Source organism: Papio anubis, chromosome 11 (genome assembly GCF_008728515.1).
Source record: "Papio anubis isolate 15944 chromosome 11, Panubis1.0, whole genome shotgun sequence".
Lineage (NCBI taxonomy): Eukaryota > Metazoa > Chordata > Mammalia > Primates > Cercopithecidae > Papio > Papio anubis.
Window position 1 is genome coordinate 14,178,416 of NC_044986.1, and position 21,870 is coordinate 14,200,285.

The 21,870-nt window shown below is 41.9% G+C and overlaps 1 protein-coding gene and 2 non-coding genes across 3 annotated transcripts in view; all 3 read left to right on the forward strand.

Moving 5' to 3' along the window:
- Positions 1–393: 393 nt before the first annotated feature.
- EIF3A (eukaryotic translation initiation factor 3 subunit A) overlaps positions 394–21,870 on the forward strand; it is a 48,063-nt gene continuing 26,586 nt past the window's right edge. Inside the window, exons 1-9 of the mRNA XM_009215476.3 lie at positions 394–636; positions 8,061–8,251; positions 8,420–8,556; positions 9,275–9,438; positions 10,889–11,088; positions 12,324–12,532; positions 16,051–16,222; positions 20,312–20,416; positions 20,799–20,897. Of these exons, the coding sequence (XP_009213740.2) occupies positions 588–636; positions 8,061–8,251; positions 8,420–8,556; positions 9,275–9,438; positions 10,889–11,088; positions 12,324–12,532; positions 16,051–16,222; positions 20,312–20,416; positions 20,799–20,897 (1,326 nt within the window). The 5' untranslated portion in view covers positions 394–587. The remainder of the gene's footprint in view (positions 637–8,060; positions 8,252–8,419; positions 8,557–9,274; positions 9,439–10,888; positions 11,089–12,323; positions 12,533–16,050; positions 16,223–20,311; positions 20,417–20,798; positions 20,898–21,870) is intronic.
- LOC116269597 lies at positions 20,529–20,657 on the forward strand. Its single transcript, XR_004177217.1, has one exon. It is a non-coding gene; the product is annotated as a small nucleolar RNA SNORA19 (small nucleolar RNA).
- Positions 21,510–21,641, forward strand: LOC116269596. Its single transcript, XR_004177216.1, has one exon. It is a non-coding gene; the product is annotated as a small nucleolar RNA SNORA19 (small nucleolar RNA).

A 21,870-nucleotide genomic window follows, 5' to 3' on the forward strand; every position in this document is an offset into this window, starting at 1 on the left:
ACTCTTCCCCATGCTTGTCCCTCACGGTTGAGCGGCGCTGACCTGATGACACCTGCTTACTGTCGTTAAACTCAGCATTTTCAGATAGCCAAGACAGGCCATTCCCTGGTTGGGTGGGACCTTATTGTAACAGCACGACTCCGCACAAGCCGCTTTGAAAATCAATCTGCAGACGTTTGCTTGATCTCCAGACAGAAACTCAGAACCCACACTCACCCTTCCCACCCCAATTCTCGCTCGAAGATTGAAGAGCCTGGGAATCGTCTCCCTAACACTACCCAGGACTGGCCCAAGAAGGGAACTGGACCTTGCGCGCCTAGTATCCCGGCGCCGCCACGTCTGTCGGCGTGCGTGACGCCAGCGCGCTTGCGCGCACGGAGGCCCGCCCCCTACATCCGGGGCCTGGACGGCAGCAGGGCCGCCGCGCGGAGGTCACGTGGCTCTTTCCTTTCCGTCTCTGGCCGGCTGGGCGCGGGCGACTGCTGGCAAGGCGCGTGGAACCTTACGCTGGTTCCCCTTCGTCTCCTCTCCCGGCCCGGGCCACTAGAGAGTTCGCTGACGCCGGGTGAGCTGAGCCTGCCGCCAAGATGCCGGCCTATTTTCAGAGGCCGGAAAATGCCCTCAAACGCGCCAACGGTGAGTAGCTGATCGGGGCGCGCCGGGTTGGGGCGGCCCGAGGCCTCCGAGGTCGAGAGCGCGGGCCTGTTTCCCACTGCTCTGCCGCCCGGCCCGCGCGGGGAGAGGAGACCGATGCGGCCTGCGAGCTGCTGTCCCAGCCCGTGGTTGGGCATGGGTTTCCTTCTCACTTTATCGACTGGGGTCTGGGAGGCGCGGAGCCCGGAACCGTCGCCCCGGGGGCCCTTCCTTCCGCCTGCCGCCTTCGGGTGCGTCGCGGGGACCGCAGCCCGGGAGACAGCCCCTACGCGGGCTGGAGCTCCCTCCCCGCTGCCTGCCTCCGCTGGCTCTCCAGGTCCCTGGAGCTTTGGTCTGCTTAGGCCCCGCGCCCCCGGCCGCCATCTGGGAGTGCCGGGGAGTAAGAAACATGGCTCCCTCCCGGGGACAATGCACGCGAGAGCCTCGGCTCCACCTCCTGCCCGGGCTGGGAGCACTACGGACCCACCCCCGGTCCTCCCGCAGCCACCCCCGCTCTCCAAACCGCGCTCAGTACTTTGCTGGGTCAGGGTCCACTTACTCTTCACCCAGCCGCTTTATATCCACTTAGGGGCCTCTTGACCCATTTAACCTGATTCCTGTTTTTTTGCTTTGTTTTGTTTTTGTTTTTTCCTTTTTCCTGGCATTGATTAGAAGCATTCCGAAAGCCTGTTTCGAATCACTGGAAGTTGGAATAGAGTTAATGTAAAGGGACTTCACGTCTCCTCTTAAAGATAACGAAACAGGCCTAGGGAGAGGTTTCCCCAAGGTCACTCCGGGAGTTGTTGAGCCAAGAGACTTAAAACCAACGTCTCTTGACATCCAGATCAGTCCTTTTTTCTCTTTTTTTCTGCCACAGTGCTGCTTTCTGCGATTTCGATTTTCATATGAGTACTTCGGCCATTGGCGCTTGAGGGAAAAACTTCTGTGCCCCGATCTCTCCAAGGCATTTGTTACATTGGCGTTCTGGGGATGCACATGTTATTGCCTAGTGTCTGGGCTTAAGAAACTTTGTTTAGGGTTTTTTTTTTTTTTTTTCTCCCTCTAACCGGACAATTTTAATAATCGTTAGGGCATGGATAGCTCTTCTTTTCATCCTTCCTTCACCGAAATAGAAGTTTTGGGTTTTACCCATGTTGTAGATGAATATACCTTGTGAGTTACAGTTTTATGTTTGCAGAGCTTATTTTGTTAGCTTCTTTGAAAATTTATCTTGTGAAAACGGCAGTTTGAGTCAGCACATAAACTGATAATCTGGCAGGACCAGAGATATGTTGGTCATATACTTTTTAAAGTAAAAGTAACACTTTTGTGGGGGAGGGAACTGGTCTGTGGAACAGGCTAATTCCACATTGTGTGGATGGAGTAATTGTTTTAAAAACTTATTCAAACTACAACATAGGTGTGATCACTAATTCATTCTAATGATAACCAGTGATCTAATGGTTAGAGCAGACAAGAAGTTTTAAGATGTTTATTAATATATGGGAAAGAAGAGATTGAAGTGGAACTTTGTCACTATCAACCAAACTGTAGCAAAGTTTATGACTTTTCGACGTTTCAAAACTTAGAATTTGTAGTATACGAAATGATTTGCATGAAATGACTACTCTACATGGCTGTTGTGGATGTTTTACAGTAATTTGCATGCTTTGCCCAACAGGTATTTTTTTTCCTGTGCTAGTAGGCCAAAGCACTATAATGACCTACATACTACGGGCCTTGTTTCCTTTATCGCTTCTCTTTTTGGAATCTTCATAAGAACTTGATACAGAAAAGATATGTAATGTGCATCAAACATTTTTTTCCTGTTTCTAAATTGGCACAGGCTTGATTCATGAAGGGCAGGTTAAGGAAAGGGTCTGAAATTAAAGTAGGCAAGATGAGGGACACCGGGGGAAACTTGAGTTTTGTTTGTGTAGCTTTTTAAAAAGGACTGTGGGGACGCCTTGCTTGCAGCCCTTTGAAGCTGTTGGATGGGGATGCATGCGTTACCTTCAGAGTAGAAACTCATACCTTTGATCTTGAGGGATCCCTTCTCAAAGTGAGCAGATCGTGGATGGTCTAGGGCACTGCTTCCAAAACATAAGTGAAGGATCAAAGGGCATTCACCTAATAGGAAATAATCTCATTTTATCTAAATGTTTTATATGTAACATTTGTGATCCCAATAATATTTAGACCTAATCTATTGCATTATCTTAATAAAATGTAAATAAATTTAAGTAGAATAGTCATTCAGGTCACCCTAAACATATATATCAGCAGTTTTTTGGGGAAAAATTATAGTAGTCATTCGGGAAGGTGAGAACTTGGACCAGCAGTTACAGGCGATAATTTCGTCTCCTGTAATCATTTAGAGGAGGCCCCTTTTTCGTATTATATTGTTAGTAGTGCCAAACTAACTGCTGCTGACCTTATTATAGTGTATGTTCTACAACCAGTGCCTTTAAGAAATAAAGCTGTTATTAAGTCCACAAATTGAGTAACATTATAGCGTATCTATTTGGTATGTTGCACAAATAAACTAGTAAACATCAAGGGCTGATGTAAACTTCTTTATACATACTTTCAATAATGAATTTGAAAGGTATGCTCCAAATGCTCACCCATCCAGTAAGGTTTATAATTCTAGATTTTAATTTTTATTTCTATGATATTAATCTGGAAGTCAATATTTTAAGTATTGAAATAGAACCTTTAGTTTACGATAGTTCTTTCCAGCCTCCAAAGCTTCCCCCGGCCACCATTAAATAATTCAGAGGAACTAAATTCTTGTATATAAATTAGGACAAAGGCAGAAGACTGACTGTCATGGATTATGAAAAATCTGTTCTCATTCCAACTATTTATTTATTTATTTATTTAAGACAGAATCTCGCTCTGTTGGCCAGGCTGGAGTGCGGTGGCACTATCTCGGCTCACTGCAACCTCCGCTTCCCGGGCTTAAGCTCTTCTCCTGCCTCAGCCTCCCGAGTAGCTGGGATTACAGGCATGTGCCACCATGCCCGGCTAATTTTTTTATTTTTTTCAGTAGAGATGGGGTTTCACTATGTTTCCCAGGCTGATTGAACCCCTGGCCTCAAGTGATCTGCTCCCCTCGGCTTCCCAAAGTGCTGGGATTTACAGGCGTGAGCCACCGCACGTGGCTAAGGAATCAAGTTTTAATTGACTGTTCAGGAAGTAAAAAATAGTTTCAGATTGGCTGGGCGCGGTGGCTCAAGCCTGTAATCCCAGCACTTTGGGAGGCCGAGGCGGGCGGATCACGAGGTCAGGAGATCGAGACCATCCTGGCTAACATGGTGAAACCCCGTCTCTACTAAAAATACAAAAAACTAGCCGGGCGTGGTGGCGGGCGCCTGTAGTCCCAGCTACTCGGAGGCTGAGGCAGGAGAATGGCCTGAACCTGGGAGGCGGAGCTTGCAGTGAGCTGAGATCGCGCCACTGCACTCCAGCCTGGGTGACACAGCGCGAGACTCCGTCTCAAAAAAAAAAAAAAAAAATAGTTTCAGTTCCATCTCTAAAAAGCCCTTTTTAGATTAGGAATTGGATATAATAGGTAGTTTTAGTGCTGCTGCTGTGATTTTCTTAAAGTATAAATTCTATTAAATGCATTTACTCCCAAGTTTTTTGCTGATAAGAGAGTGTTTTTGTTAGGAAGAACACCTAATGTACTGTTACATTTTCTTTTCTTTTTTTCTTTTTTTTTTTTTTTGAGACAGTCTCTCCCTCTATTGCCCAGGCTGGAGTGCAGTGATGCAATCTTGGCTCACTGCAACCTCTGCCTCCTGGTTTCAAGTGATTGTAAAGTCTCAGCCTCCAGAGTATTTGGGATTACAGATGTGCACCACCGTGCCTGGCTAATTTTTGTGTTTTTAATGGAGACAAGGTTTCACCAAGTTGCCCAGGCTGATCTCCAACTCCTGATCGCAAGTGATGCCTGGGCCTCCCATAGGACTGGGATTACCCAGGTGTAAGCCAAGGCACCTGGCTGTACTGTTACATTTTAGAAAATAACTTTGCATGCACTATAGGAGAAGACCAGGAGAAGACTGCAAGTTTTTTCCCTCCCACCCCCACCCCTGACAACAAGGAAAGGCTTATTTCAACAAAGTTTCTAGTTGTATTACATCTTTGTTTCATTTAGTAAGATTTTTTTTTTTTTTTTTTTTGAGACGGAGTCTCGCTGTGTCACCCAGGCTGGAGTGCAGTGGCGCGATCTCGGCTCACTGCAAGCTCCGCCTCCCGGGTTTACGCCATTCTCCTGCCTCAGCCTCCGAGTAGCTGGGACTACAGGCGCCCGCCACCACGCCCGGCTAGTTTTTTGTATTTTTTTAGTAGAGACGGGGTTTCACCATGTTAGCCAGGATGGTCTCGATCTCCTGACCTCGTCTCGGCCTCCCAAAGTGCTGGGATTACAGGGTTGAGCCACCGCGCCCGGCCCTGATTTTTTTTTTTTTGATAGTAAGATTGACTCGATGAAAGATGGACTTTTTCATGCAGTGGTGAAGGGTTTTGTCATTATTTGCATGTGAAAAATGTGATTTCATATATGGTATTGTGCAAATATTTCAGTATGTTTTGTGATTTATCCTGTTGCAAACTTTTTTTTGAGACTTGTTGCCCAGGCTGGAGTACAGTGGCACTATCTCAGCTCACTGCAACCTCCGAACCTCTGCCTCCTGGGTTCAAGTAATTGACCTGCCTCAGCCTCCCAAGTAGCTGGGATTACGGGTGTGCACCACCATGGCCCGGCTAATTTTTTGTATTTTTAATAGAGACGAGGTTTCACCATATTGGCCAGGCTGGTCTTGAACTCGACCTCAGGTGATTTGCCCACCTCGGCTTCCCAAAGTGCTGGGATTACAGGCGTAAGCCACTATGCCCGGCCGCAAACTTTTTGATATATTGGAGAGGTGGGGTATTGTTTGTGGTTTTCCTGGAGGAAAGAATGTTGGGAAGCATCATTTCTGGAAGATGGGATCGTTGAAAGAAAGAGAATTACTAAATCTGTGGATCTAATAAGACCCCCAAATAAGGAACATGTTTGCTGGTTGCTTGCCTAGCACAGAGTTACATGGTAGATAATGCTATGTATTATCGGGTAGCTCTTAAAATAAAAAGATTGGCTAGGCACGGTGGCTCATGCCTGTAACCGCAGCACTTTGGGAGGCCAAGGTGGGCGGATCAGGAGGTCAAGAGATCAAGACCATCCTGGCTAACATGGTGAAACCCCGTCTCCACTAAAAATACGAAAAAAAAAAAATTAGCCAGGCGTGATGGCAGGCGCCTGTAGTCCCAGCTACTCAGGAGGCTGAGGCAGGAGAATGACGTGAACCCAGTAGGCGGATCATGCAGTGAGCAGAGATCAAGCTACTGCATTCCAACCTGGGCAACAGAGCCAGACTCCGTCAAAAAAAAAAAAAAAAAAAGTCTTGTTCCAAGGAAAATAAGCAATGATATTTTTATAAAAGAGATATATATATAGTGTTTTAAACCTTTTTAAAAATGTAGTGTTTTAGTTCCACCAAATTATTTTTTAAATCTTCATTGGGAAGTTTGTGTGTGTGTGTGAAATTTGCAATTATGAATGTTAAGATGAATTTAACCAGTTGACTTAGGGTAAATAACCTCTTTCTCCTCCAGTCTATTAAGTGTACAAAAGAAAAGATGAGGAAATACAAGATAAATTTTAACCTTGGTCAGATAATGTAATGGTAGAGATATTGCTTTTGACTGTATTTCAAAACAAACAATATGCATAAAACTTAAAATTGGAACTAGATTTTGAAATGTTACCACATAGAATGCCTTCGGGCTCAGGGGATAATAAATTCAAAAGAATGTAAGTTGGCTGGGCATGGTGACTCACGCCTGTAATCCCAGCACTTTGGGAGGCCAAGGCGGGTGGATCATGAGATCAGGAGTTTGAGACCAGCCTGGCCAAGATGGTGAAGTCCTGTCTCTACTAAACATACAAAAATAAGCTGGGCCCTGTGGCTGGTGCTTGTAATCCCAGCTACTCAGGAAGCTGAGGCAGGAGAATCGCTTGAACCCGGGAGGTGGAGGTTGTGGTGAGCTGAGATCACGCCAGTGTACTCCAGCCTGGGTGGCACAGCGAGACTCTTGTCTCACACACATACTCTTTTTTCCCCTTTTTCTTTTTTTTTTTTTTCAAGTTTCATTCTTGTTGCCCAGGCTGGAGTGCAGTGGCACCATCTCAGCTCACCTCAACCTCCATCTCCCAGGTTCATGCTATTCCCAGCCTCCTGAGTAGCTGGGATTACAGGCATGCGCCACTATGCCCTGCTAACAACTTTGTATTTTTAGTAGAGACTGGGTTTCTCCATTTTGGTTGTAGAGACTGAGTTTCTCCATTTTGGTTCGGCTGGTCTTGAAATCCCAACCTCAAGTGATCTGCCCTTGTCTTCCCAAAGTGTTGGGATTACAGGCGTGAGCCACTGCGCCCGGCCTCATTTTTCTATTTTTTTATTAAAAAACAAAAAAAACTTCTTTAGAGCAGTTTGGGATTTCCAGAGTGTTGGGAAGAGAGTATATAGTTTCATTGACACCACACCCACTTTCTCCCCTGTTGATTTTTTTTTTTTTTTTTTTGAGACGGAGTCTCGCTCTGTAGCCCAGGCTGGAGTGCAGTGGCCAGATCTCAGCTCACTGCAAGCTCTGCCTCCCGGGTTTACGCCATTCTCCTGTCTCAGCCTCTCGAGTAGCTGGACTACAGGCGCCTGCCACCTCGCTCGGCTAGTTTTTTTTTTGTATTTTTTAGTAGAGATGGGGTTTCACCGTGTTAGCCAGGCTGGTCTCAATCTCCTGACCTCGTGATCCGCCCGTCTCTGCCTCCCAAAGTGCTAGGATTACAGGCTTGAGCCACCGCGCCCGGCCTCCCCTGTTGATTTTTATTTGTAACAACTAATGAACCAATACTGACACATTATTTATTTATTTATTTTTGGAGACATGGAATTTCACTCTTGTCGCCCAGGACAGGCACCTACCACCATGCCCGGCTAATTTTTGTATTTTTGGTAGAGACAGGTTTCATCATACTGGCCAGGGTGGTTTCCAACTCCAGATCTCAAGTGATTGGTCCACCTCGGCCTCCCAAAGTGCTGGGATTACAGACATGAGCCACTGCTCCTGGCCTGGAACTTTTAAATCACAGTGGAATACAGTGAAATTCAGTTTTACTTGTAGATCATATTGCAACACAGTACAAGTCTTTCTGTTGTTTTACTTTTGATAATTATGGCATAGCTTTAGAAGTCAAAAATAAATGTAACTTAGTAAAAAGTTGGTAATGAGTTGGGGAATTGAAATAGCCGTTTAAAAAAGTAAAGTTTAGACTCTTCTGTAGTGTACATAACTAATTTTAATTCTCCTGAATTTTTCAGAATTTCTTGAGGTTGGCAAAAAGCAGCCTGCTCTGGACGTTCTTTATGATGTTATGAAAAGTAAAAAACATAGAACATGGCAAAAGATACACGAACCAATTATGTTGAAATACTTGGAACTTTGCGTGGATCTTCGCAAGAGCCACTTGGCAAAGGAGGGGTTGTACCAGTATAAGAACATTTGTCAACAGGTACAAACAGAACTGGGTTGTATATTTTTAACAAATGCTTTTAGTAATCTGCAGAAGAGCTTACCTTTCAAAGTTAATATATTGTATTTCTCTTAAAATTTGCCTTTAAAACATCTTATGTTTCAATGGAAAAATAAGTTCTGAAGAGTTTTTGTATTTTTGGATTAGGTGAACATAAAATCTCTGGAGGATGTTGTTAGGGCATATTTGAAAATGGCAGAGGAAAAAACTGAAGCTGCTAAAGAAGAATCTCAGCAGATGGTCTTAGATATAGAAGATCTGGATAATATTCAAACTCCTGAGAGGTATGTGGGTTAGACCTCTAATAAATGCTTTGATAGTTAACTTAGTATTTTCCTTTACATGGGTCTTCATTTCCTTTTGAAGTAGATGTTTATCAGAAAAAAATGCAAATCTTCGAAGTTTTAAATGCATAGTAACCAATAAATTTATGTAGGTAATAAAAATTCATAGAAGTGGAAAATGACAGCCGGGCGCGGTGGCTCAAGCCTGTAATCCCAGCACTTTGGGAGGCCGAGACGGGTGGATCACGAGGTCAGGAGATCGAGACCATCCTGGCTAACACAATGAAACCCCGTCTCTACTAAAAATACAAAAAAATTAGCCGGGCGTGGTGGCGGCGCCTGTAGTCCCAGCTACTTGGGAGGCTGAGGCAGGAGAATGGCGGGAACCCGGGAGGCGGAGCTTGCAGTGAGCCGAGATCGCGCCACTGCACTCCAGCCTGGGTGACAGAGCGAGACTCCGCCTCAAAAAAAAAAAAAAAAAAAAAAAAAAGAAGTGGAAAATGACGGCCGTAAGATAGAAGGGCAAATACTAATTTAAACGATCATAATGCAGATTGGGAATTCAGGGAGTGGTTAGTGACACCTTTGCAGTGTGTACAAAGTTGTGGGAAGAATTTGCACTGTTTTCCGATGAACATTGTTGGTTTTGGTTTTTAATCACATGGCAAAGTAGGAAACTGTCTAAAATTGTTTTCAACATTTTTTTCTGTCTTTGTAGTGTTCTCCTAAGTGCTGTAAGTGGTGAAGACACTCAGGATCGTACTGACAGATTACTTTTAACTCCATGGGTTAAATTCCTGTGGGAGTCTTACAGGCAGTGTTTGGACCTTCTTAGAAACAATTCTAGAGTAGAGCGCCTTTATCATGATATTGCCCAGCAAGGTAAGATGAGAAGATCAAATCTGAGTGAAGTGCTTTGAAATTGAGGAGTAAATTTTCTGAAAAGTGCTTAAAATGAACTAGTTTTTATCCTTATTGAAATGTTGGCATTCACATGATATTAAATGACTGCGGCCGGATGTGGTGGCTCACACCTGTAATCCCAGCACTTTGGGAGGTCAAGGTGGGTAGATCACTTGAGGTCAGGAGTTCAAGAGCGGCCTGGCCAACATGGTGAAACCCCTTCTCTACTAAAAATACAAAAAATTTAGCCGGGCATTGTGGTAATCCCAGCTACTCAGGAGGCTGAGGTGGGAGAATTGCTTAAACCCAGGAGGCGGAGGTTGCGGTGGGCCAGGAGGGCACCGCTGCACTCTAGCCTTGGTAACAGCAAGGCTCTCTGTCTCAAAAAAAAAACAAAAAACAAAAAAAACCAAAAAACAAAACCAAAATGACTGAGTAAGGAATTTGTTTTGCTCGTTAAAGGAGTTTTGTGTGAATTGTATTTTATTGATACCTGAAAAATTTTTTTTCTTTTTACGCAAATATCAGTAACAATGAAAGACATTTTAAAGTCCTTTTGGAATTCTCCATGTGACTGAAAAAATGAATTTTTCCTTTTTTTTTAGTAAACTTGAATTCTCTACTTTGGGTTTTTTTAAAATTTATTTTTATTTTTTAAAAAAGAACTGGGATTTTGCATTGTTGCCCAGGCTGGTCTCAGACTTCTGGACTCAAGTGATCCTCTTGCTTTGGCCTCCCAAAGTGCTGAGATTACAGCTCTGCCCAGCCTGAATTTTCACTTTAACACAAGTAAATTTGGACTTTTTGGCTGTTGATAGAAATATTAACTTGAAGTTAAACTGCGTCTCTGTTTTAGGTCTGTTAAAATAGACATACTATTTTTAAGGGGAAAGGAAATCTAAAAAATAATCCAATATCGCATATATGACAGTAAAAAAATTAATGTGTCCATTTAAATGACAGGGAACAAATAGTTCATCCATCTGTAATCAGTTGAAATTAGGTTACTATAAGCCCTCAATTTGTATTATGTAGTTTTAATTAGTACAGAACCTTGTTGCTTTCCATGTAAGTTAGATATCAAAGTTCATTATATTTCAGACTAGATTATTTTTACTCTTAGGATTTAAAGTGGTGGGTCTTTGAAAGGTGACTCTTAGATCTAAATTTTAGTTTCCCGTTTGTAAACTCTGCCAGCACCACATTTTAGTTCTAGGCAAGGACCGATGATTATGTTTTTGATTTTGTTAGGGTTCACTCAAAAGATAGTCTGGATGAAATAAGTTGATTTTCATTGCATCACAAAGACTAATGATGAGTTTGATGAGTCCCGTTAAAATAACTGATTTTAATGTGTGAAATAAAACCTAGTCAAATATTTAAATAGATAGTGGAAGATACCTAATATATTTTACAATTATGCTTATAGCTTTCAAATTCTGCCTCCAATACACGCGTAAGGCTGAATTCCGTAAACTGTGTGACAATTTGAGAATGCACTTATCGCAGATTCAGCGCCACCATAACCAAAGTACGGCAATCAATCTTAATAATCCAGAGAGCCAGTCCATGCATTTGGAAACCAGACTTGTTCAGTTGGACAGTGCTATCAGCATGGAATTGTGGCAGGTATGTTGGACCTATTAGCTTTTCTTTCTAGAAATAATAGTCTGTGTTATTTTTCTCCCCCCTTAATGAATAGCTTCATCTTGGTATGCATTGGTTAATTTCAGTAGATAAGGTAAGGAATTAAAGTTGCCTGATGGGCTGGGAAAAGTTCTGAACAAGAAATCTCAGAATATTTTGTTTCTAGTTGCCTTCTATGAATTGTGGACCAAACCGTATAATCTCTTTCAGACGCAAGTTTCTTGACGTACAAAACAAGACATTGCCACTGCTGCTCGAAGTGTGGTTTCATGACTGGTGTCATTTGTGAACTGTCTGGTCTGTGATGAAATAAGTATAGCATAGAGAAGCATATGCAGAGTTTCTTTGTTGCAATTTTATTGTAAATTTTTGTGTGTTTACTCTGATAAAAAGTGAACTTTTTCTGTTTCATTTTTGTGGTAATTTTGTGTTTTATATTCTTCGGTAAGAGGTTAGAAAAAAAAAAAAGAATCCTTTACTACTGATTGTTGGAGAAGTGCTGCTGTAGATTATTCTAGATTTCTTAGTAGTGCTTTAGCTGACTGTCTTGCATTGGAGATCTTGGTGGTGGTAGGAAGTTAGTCCTCACCTGGCCCTTTTTCTCTAAGAATCCTCCAAAAACATTCTATATAATTCTGTAGTCATGTGACCTTGAAGTCTTTTGTATATTTGATGGACAATATTTGATTGAAATTATAGAGGAAGAAACTAAAGATTGGGAGTCTTTGAGCCCAGTGAAAGTGTGATTCGATGTCTTGTTCTTGCCCATGTTTCCTTTTCTATAGGGACACCCATCTTAAAATACTACCTGTAGAAGATGAGTAAACATGCTCCATTATAGAAAAAAATGCATAAATTAAAAGAAGAGACATATTCATCCATTATCTTATCACTCAGAAATAACCTGTTGTATGTCTTTCTAGATTTTTTTCTTTATATTGTCCCAAGTGATGGGATAATATGCTGATATTTTCTTGAGTCTGTTCTGTCTACTTTCCAATATTTCCTGAAGAACTTTTAAAAAGTTTAAGGAGTTAGTGTTTTTGTAATTGTGGCAGTTTTCTAAAATAGATATTATACATGAGTAAAGAGAACCACACAAAGGTATTTTATTTGCTATTTTTATGTTTTCTGTGTTGTAGGTTTCATAGAAATTTGAATTAGATTTTTTTCATGTTATAGAATGCAATGACTTTAATTTGTACTACTAATTTTAGGAAGCATTCAAAGCTGTGGAAGATATTCATGGACTATTCTCCTTGTCTAAAAAACCACCTAAACCTCAGTTGATGGCAAATTACTATAACAAAGTCTCAACTGTGTTTTGGAAATCTGGAAATGCTCTTTTTCATGCATCTACACTCCATCGTCTTTACCATCTCTCTAGAGAAATGAGAAAGAATCTTACACAAGATGAGATGCAAAGGTAAGAATGTTATACTTGGATAATGTTCAAATTTTGTAACAAATACCTGTTATATGACATGGTATATTCTAGGCTGTGGTTTCTCAGCCTCTGCACTGCTGACATTTTGGGTTAGATAATTCTCAGTTGTGGGGCTGTCCTGTGTACTGCAGGTTGTTTAGCAGCATCTCCAGCTTCTCCCCATTAGATGCTAGTAGCAACCACCCCCAGTTGTGACAATTATAGACGTCTCAAGACGTTGCCCTTCCTGAACAGTATTCTTGGACTTTAGTAGTTGGTCTTGAACTCCTCACCTCAGGTGATAAGTAATTCCACTAAAAGCCCAATTGAGAAATTTGAATATTAGCAAAAACACATTTAATGGATGAGCTTTCTATCCACATACAGATATTTAGAGTCTATTCTTAGAACAGATAGAAAATTAAGAAAAACCCTTTTTTCTTTTCTTTTTTTTTTGGTAAGACGGAGTCTTGCTTTGTTGCCCAGGCCGGAGTGCAGTGGCGCGATCTTGGCTCACTGCATCCTCTGCCTCCCATGTTCAAGCGATTCTTCTGGCTCAGTCTCTGGAGTAGCTGGGATTACAGGCACCCACCACCATGCCTGGCTAATTTTTGCATTTTTAGTAGAGACGGGGTTTTACCATATTCGAGGCTGGCCTCGAACTTCTGACCTCATGATCCACCTGCCCCCACCTCCCAAAAGTGCTGGGATTACAGGTGTGAGCCACTGCACCCAACTTTTTTTTTCCTCTTGAGACAGAAGCCTTCGCTCTTGTTGCACAGGCTGGAGTGCAGTGGTGCGATCTCACTACGCCTCCTGGGTTCAAATAATTCTCCTGCCTCAGCCTCGCGAGCAGCTGGGATTTTAGGTGTGCACCACCATGCCCGGCTAATTTTTTGTATTTTTGGTAGAGATGGGGTTTCATGATATTGGCCAGGCTGTCCTCAAACTCCTGTCCTCAGGTGATCCTCCTGGCTCGGCCTCCCAAAGTGCTGGGATTACAGGTGTGAACCACCACGCCCAGCAAGGTAAATACTTCTATCAACTCATTTTTTTCCTGATTGCAAAATATTAACTGTAGAATATATGGGACATATTTATTCTTATATAAATACATATGAATGTAAAAAGAAAGGTCTGTAACCCAACAACCTACAGACCATTTTTTCCTCGTGCTCCACACGTTCAGAGAAACTTCTGTAGCAACAAACTACAGAAATGAGCCCCGAAGGCATAGTCTTCTATTTTATTATTTATAACATTACATATAACCTGTTTCCTGTCACTTAAAAAAAATACATTTCTGGCTGGGCGCAGTGACTCATGCCTGTAATCCCAGCACTTTTCGGAGGCTGAGGTGGATGGATCACTTGAGGTTAGGAGTTCAAGACCAGCCTGGCCAACATGGCAAAACCCTGTCTCTACTAAAAATACAAAAATCAGCTGGGTGTGGTGGCACACGCCTGTAATCCTAGCTACTCGGGAGGCTGAGGCCAGAGAATGGCTTGAACCTGGGAGGCGTAGGTTGTGGTCAGCTGAGATTGTGCCACTGCACTCCAGCCTGGACGATAGAGCAAGACTCCGTCTCAAAAAAAAAAAAAATGCTATTGAACTTACATAACACACATACCACCTGTTTTCTTGTATTGGTAGACCAATTATTTTGTTATCCAGTAGAATTGTGTACAGCAAATTGTCTTTCTTATGTAAAACTATTTTAGAGCAATTCATGGGACCAATTAAATGAGTCCCGCTAGTATATTTTCTTTCTTTCTCTCCTTTGTTCTCTTTTTCTTTGCTTTCTGATACTGTCTTTCTTTCCTTTCTAATAGGATCTTGCTTCCTTGCTCAGGCTGGAGTGTAGTGGTGTGTTGTAGCTCGCCGCATGCATCCTCGAACTCCTGGGCTCAGGCGATTCTTCCACCTCAGCCTTCTGAGTAGCAGAGACTACAGGCGAGCGCCACCACGTCCAGCTAATGTTTAATTTTTTTTGTGGAGACGGTCTCGTTATGTTGCCCAGGCTGGTCTCAAAGCTTCTGGTCTCAAGTGATCTACCTGCCTTAGGCCCCCAATGTGTTGGGATTTATAGGCATGAGCCACTGTGCCTGGCCACTAGTATACTTTCTTAGAAACTCTTGAGGATGGTGTCCATTATGGCATCCACTGTCACTTATGTAATTCACATCCTTTTTTTTTGAGACAGAATTTCGCTCCCGTTGCCCAAGCTGGAGTGCAATGACGTGATATCGGCTCGCTGCAACCTCCGCCTCCTGGGTTCAAGCGCTTCTCCTGCCTCAGTCTCCCGAGTAGCTGGGATTACAGGCGCCAGCCATCACGCCTGGCTAATTTTTTTTGTAATTTTTTTTTTTTGTATTTTTAGTAGAAACAGGGTTTCACCATGTTAGCCAGGCTGGTCTTGAACTCCTGACCTCAGGTGATCCACCTGCCTCGGCCTTCCAAAGTGCTGGGATTACAGGCGTGAGCCACTGTGCCTGGCCCACATCTGTTTGTTTTAAGGAAAAACATGTTCTTCCAGACACATAGCTTGCTTTCCGAGAGTACTATAATAATAGCATTAGGCTGTCTAGCTCTTAGTACATTATTTGGTTTAATCTTTGCAATAGCCTTATGACTCAGAAAATTGAGTATCTTGCCTAAGGTCACAGTCTTGGAAATGGCGAAGGGGAAATGCTAGCCCTTCAGCTCCAGGGCTCACAGGGTTTGGGGTCCTGCCATGCTCTGAATGCAGCCTGACTTCTTGTTTTCCAGGGATGTGAAAAATTAGCTCCTTGTTTTTGTCTGCCCATCTCCCTCACTACCATAATAGTGTTCACTTGTGATTCTTACAATTTTTTTCTCCCTTATTGCCACTTATTTCCTTAGGGTTTTTTTTTTTTTTTTTTTTGAGATAGTCTTACTCTGCCGCCCAGGCTGGAGTGCAGTGGTGCAATCTTGGCTCACTGCACGCTCCGTCTCCTGGGTTTCAAGTGATTCTCCTGCCTCAGCCTCCTGAGTAGCTGGGATTACAGGCGCCTGTCACCGTGTCTGGCTAATTTTTGTCTTTTTAGTAGAGATGGGGTTTCACCATGTTGTCCAGGCTGGTCTGGAACTCCTGACCTCAGGTGATCCGCCCGCCTCGGCCTCCCAAAGTGCTGGGATTATAGGTGTGAGCCACTGCACCTAGTTATTTCCTTAGTTTTTAAACCTGCCTTAATTTTGTAAGGAAATCTGAGGTATATGAATATGCCTTTTCTGCCATTTAATCTCAATCTTTCTGAAGCTAGAAAACACTGACAGTACCGAGTGGATAGATGAAGTTCTGATTCTCTAAGTATTCATTTAAACACAGTCCATTTCTCTTACTCCCGTGCTTTGATGGAATAATATTTATGAATATTGTGCACCGTGGTGATGTACACGTTCTGTCACTAGCACGCCTTAAGATTAAAGAGAAGTGCTTTTCCGCTTATCAAGTATCATTTATAAGCCTAACAGATTGAAAACTTTGTTCTCCATAGAATGTCTACTAGAGTCCTTTTAGCCACTCTTTCCATCCCTATTACTCCTGAGCGTACGGATATTGCTCGACTTCTGGATATGGATGGCATTATAGTTGAAAAACAGCGTCGCCTTGCAACACTACTAGGTCTTCAAGCCCCACCGACACGAATTGGCCTTATTAATGATATGGTTAGTATTAATTTGAGGATTTTTATAGCTTTGGGCAGAAAACTTTGTGGTCAGGTTTAATAACTCATGATTAAATACTAGGAATTCTGATTCAGTGCTGAGGGTTCTGATGTATGGACGGGGAAGCACTGGCGTCAGTCACTGTTCAGTTGAGGCAGTTCCGTCCCAGTAGGTGAGCGGGGGTTAAATTATTGGGAGTTTTGGTGTAGCAGGACTTGGGTTGGCTCTGGGGAATACTGTGGGCCAGTCAGTGAGAGAAAAAGTAATGATGGGCGAGAAGGGTCATGGCTTATTTCATGGGAGCTCTAGGAAAACTAATTAAACTGTGTGTGGGAAATATGAAGAGACTAGGGTTATTAGTATGTTCTCGCACTGCTATAAAGAGATACCCGAGGCCGGGTGTGGTGGCTTATGCCTGTAATCCTAGCACTTTGGGAGGCTGAGGTATGTGGATCACCTGAGGTCAGGAATTTAAGACCAGCCTGGCAAACACGGCGAAACCTGGTCTCTACTAAAAATACAAAAACTTAGCTGGGCGCAGTGGCTCACACCTGTAATCCCAGCTCCGCAGGAGGCTGAGTCAGGAGAATTGCTGGAACCTGGGAGGCGGAGGTTGCATTGAGCTGAGATCGTGCCGCTGCACTCCAGCCTGGGTGACAGAGTGAGACTCCTTCTCAGACAAACAAAGAAATAAACAAGAAATACCCGAGACTGGGTAATTTATAAAGAAAAGAGGTTTAATTGGCTCATGGTTCTACAGGCTGTATAGGAAGTATAGTGGCTTCTGCATCTGGGGAGACCTCAGGAAAATTACCGCCATGGTGGAAGGGGAACGGGAAGCAGGTATGGCTTATATGGCTGGAGCAGGAGAAAGAGAGAGAGGGGGAAGGTACCACACATTTTTAAACAACCAGATCTTGAGAGAACTCTTAATCATGAGGATGGGCCTAGGGGGATGGTGTTAAATCATTAGAAACTGCCCCCATGATTTAGTCACCTCCCACCAGGCCACACTCCAACATTGGAGATTACAGTTGAACACGAGATTTGGGTGGGTGCACAGATCCAAACCATATCAGTAGGGGAAAAGGTAAGGTAGACTTACCTTCAGTGTCTGATGTTCAGTGTCTGAACAACTAAAATATTTTCAACGTTTTTCTCTTAAACTTTCATTTTATGTTATTAAATAGTATGGACTTAATTAGGGTTATTCAGTGAAATTGTATGTGAAATACTTTTTAAAATGCAGATTTCTAGGTTTTACCTAGCAAATATAATACAAAAGTTTTAGAGTGTGGAGCCTAAGATGTGGTGGTGGTGGTGGTGTTTTTGAGACGGGGTCTAACTCTGTTGCTCAGGCTGGGGTGCGGTGGTGCGATTTCAGCTCACTGTAACCACGACCTCCCAGGTTCAAGTGATTCTCCTACCTCAGCCTCCCAAGTAGCTGGAATTACAGGCGCACACCACTATAGTGGTTTTTTATATTTTTAGTAGAGATGGGGTTTTGCCACGTTGGCTAGGCTGGTCTGGAACTCCTGGCCTCAAGTGATCCACCCCCTCTTGACTTCCCTAAGTGCTAGGATTATGGGTGTGAGCCACCGCACTGGCCAGATTTGTGTGTCTTTTCATTGTTTCACATTGATGGAATTTTCCATTCAGTGGAAATTTGTTGAGTGCCTGTTATGTGCCTAGCAAGTGAAACTGAAGGGAGAAGTTGTATTCTAGGGGAGCTTAAATTCTAGGGATTCTCATCGAAACAGTCTGACTTGGTTATTAGAGTCACCTCCAGTAGATTACTTTGGGATAAGTATTAGAGAAAAGTATTAAGGAAAAATGAACTTGGCTGTATGTTTACCAAGAATGGAGTTCAAATCATTAACAGTCCCTAATTCATGAATATAGCCATTAAATAAAAAAGATAATGGCAAGCTCTCTCAGATATTTTAAAAATGTGTTCTGAGGAATCACCTATATTCACTCTGGTAAAAGCTAGATAAAAGGCCTAAATTTTCTGCAATAGTCAATTTAAGTAAGAACAAATAGGTTTTCTAGATAGTGGCATTTTTCTTTTATGACATAGTAATGCAGATTTGCTTTGTAGTTAACTTTTGAGAAGAGTTCCTACAGAGCAGCTTTTTTTCTACTTTGTATGCCTCCATGTTTTTCTCTGCTGCCGCTGCCCACAGAGTTCAACTGTTTATGGGATAGATGCAGGACTCAGTGTAATAAAGCAACAGCAGTGTCTTGAGGAAGAGATTTCATTAGCAAATAAAACATTTGCTAATACAAAATTGGCTTCTAATTTTTAAAGCTGAAGAAATGTGCCACACTGGAAGGATAATCCGCGTCACCTTGCTGTTAAAGTTGATCTCGGCCAGGCGTGGTGGCTCACATCTTTAATCCTAGCACTTTGGGAGGCCAAGGCGGGTGGATCACTTCAGGTCAGGAGTTCGAAACCAGCTTGGCCACTGTGGTGAAACCACATCTCTACTAAAAATACAAAAAAAAAAAAAAAAAATTAGCTGAGCATGGCGGTGCGTGCGTGTAATCCCAGTTACTCGGGAGGCTGAGGCAGGAGAATCGCTTGAACCTGGGAGGTAGAGGTTGCAGTGAGCTGAGATCGTGCCACTGCACTCTAGCCTGGGTGACAGACCGAGACTCCATCTCAAAAAAAAAAAAAAAGATGATCTCTTAGACTTAGATTTAATATACTGCAATATGTTGTCCCAGAAGCGAAAGACCTTTACAATTGTCCGGAAGTAGAATTTAAGCCACTAAAGGTCTGTGAGCAAGTCAATCAGTGATCACTCATGGGTAGCATTGGACCGGCAGCTAGGGAGTCTAGATTAGGGTCCTCATTGTGCCCATAGAGTGTAAACTTTTAGGAGGATACCCGTTAGTGTCACGTGAATGGATTAGCTGACTGCCAAGAGGCATTTATCAACTTCTTGAGTTGACCAATACCTGAGCGTTAGGCTTCCATCACCAAATTTGTGAGACAGTGATTCCCTTATCTCAGGAAAAGACTCAAACATTCCTAAGAGTGACTTTTAAATCAGAAAGTAAACCAATTGTGTATTTTAGTGAGAAATATAATTTAGTAGATTATGGCAACCTTTCACATTCCCTATTTGGAAGGGGAGCTACATGAATAATCTAAAATAACTTGATAGGAATGAAATTAGAGCTGTTAAATTTTTTTTTTTTCCTCTTAAAGGTAGATTCCAAGTTAGGGAATTTTATTTGTATGCATATACCACACCTTATTGCAGTCAAGATAAATGGATGCTTATAAGGGGGAAGTGTTAGAATGGTGTCAGTCTTGTACCCATTTTACATTAGAGTTAACCTTAGCCCTGAGTGCTCACGTGTGTGGGCGCTCTCCTGACTTGGGGATGTGATCTGCCAACATTTGCCTCGGTTTTGTTACCCACTGTCTATGGGTGCACACTTCTGTGCTTTGCTCTGTCCCAGCAGTTATTCTGTCCTTGGGTTAACAGTTCCTAAAAAATGACATATTCCATGGTAAAATTGAAGTCTATATAAATGGGGTGATATGTGAAATTCTTTTTCTCACCGTTATGTCTGTGAGATTTATTCATGTGTTCTATGTAGTTGTTCTTTTTTGAGCATTTTTGTTTATTTTATGAACACAGCACTATCCTATTGATGAGTATGTGAATTCTCCCCAGTTTGGAGCTATTAGAAATAGTGCTGTCGTGATTATTTTTGTGTGACAATGTATATAAAAGTAAAATTCTGGTATTTTCTTTGTTATTGGTAATAAAATATTCCATTGACCACAGTAGTTGTCTTTGTGAATATTTAATTGGTTGTGGTTGTGTTTTTTAGAGTTTCCTTTTTGCATACCTGTGGGGCTTTTCACTGTAGGTTAGTGTGCATAGCGTGGGGCAAGAGACCCAGCATAGTTGTACTTTGGATTCATTTTTGGTAAATTTAGAGGAGATTGAGGCTTGGTGATTTTTTAAATCGTTTTCCAGATTTCCAATGCTATCATTTATACTAAGTTCAGAATTTTAGTTGGAAAATTTCCTTTGGCAGTTACATCTTTTGTTTTGCTTACTGTAGGTCAGATTTAATGTACTACAATATGTTGTCCCAGAAGTGAAAGACCTTTACAATTGGCTTGAAGTGGAATTTAACCCGTTAAAACTCTGTGAGCGAGTCACAAAGGTAAGCCTTTGTATTTTAGTTTTGGTTGTTACCACACAGTTGGCCTTATTGCAGTTTTGGGTTGTATTGATACTTGTTAAGAGAGAAGTTTTGTCCTATGTGTTGGAATTCAGGGCACATTTCATTGTCTTTTTTCTTTATTTCAAGAGGAAAGATATTTCTGATGTGCTAAACAAACATTTGGAGGTTAATTAGCAGCATGACTAATTTAGCCATTGCTGCCAGTCACCTTCAAACAAGTATCAGTAGCTTCATGATACATTTTGTATTTCTTTACATTGGATGATGTTTTTGTATATTAAAAAAACTGAAAGAGTTTTAGATGTTTTAGTATCTATTATGTAGAAAGTATGATTCTCTTTCAACTTAATGAATTTTATAGGTTCTAAATTGGGTTAGGGAACAACCTGAAAAGGAACCGGAATTGCAACAGTATGTGCCACAACTGCAAAACAACACCATCCTCCGCCTTCTGCAGCAGGTAAAAATAAAGTGTTTTGTGGAAGAACTGGAATTTCCTTGATTGTATGTGCTCATCATGAAACTAAAAACTGGAAAAATCTAGAACTGCCTAGGAAGTGAGAACCTCCCCATGTTCTGCCCCTGCCAAAAATTAGTCTATTTATTAATTTGAAAATCAGAGTTATTATATTCACGTATTTTGTAATGCACTTTTTTTTTTTGGTCAAACACTGTCTTTGGGCATTTTTCCTTGTTAGTAATGTACGGGCTACCTTATTCCATTTAAGGTACCGTGGTGTATTTATTCAGACTCTCTTGATGAAAACCTATATTATTAGATTTTTTTTTTTCTTGTTAGAAGTCTTGTAGCATTGATCATCTTTCATACATGTATCTTTGCACACTTCTATTAGTTTCCGTGGCATAAGAAGTGGAATTAGTCATAGTGTTTATGGATTTAAAGCTTTAATAGCTATTCAGAAGCCTGGATTAATAGATCCTCCCACTGTGAGTGAATAAGACAGCCTTTTCATTTATTTTAGTCCAGGGGCTTAAGTAAGTGCTCCCATTTTGTTTCCATTTGTTTCATTTGGGAAGGAGGGCCTTTTATTATATTTTCATCTCAGTATTTGTGCACATGTCATTGACCTGCTTTCTTCTGTATATGTGAGCAGTGTTATTTCTTATGTGCTATACAAATAATTGAAGGCTAATTAGCAGTATAACTATAAAAAGTAATGCTGCCAGTCTCCTTCAGACAAAAATTCTATAAGAAGTGTTTAAATATATTCGGTAAGTAGCAGGTTTTTAGGCTTTTTTGTTTTACGACAACTAGGATTTGAAAAGATTATAGGTTTGAGAATAGTATGGTAATGGTTCTCAAAGCATGGGGTTTAGAGTTGATAGTCTGGGATTAGCATTCTGGCTTTGACAATGTACTGCTAACATAAATTCTCTGGCATAATTTCTACTTCCCATGACTGTCATGAGAT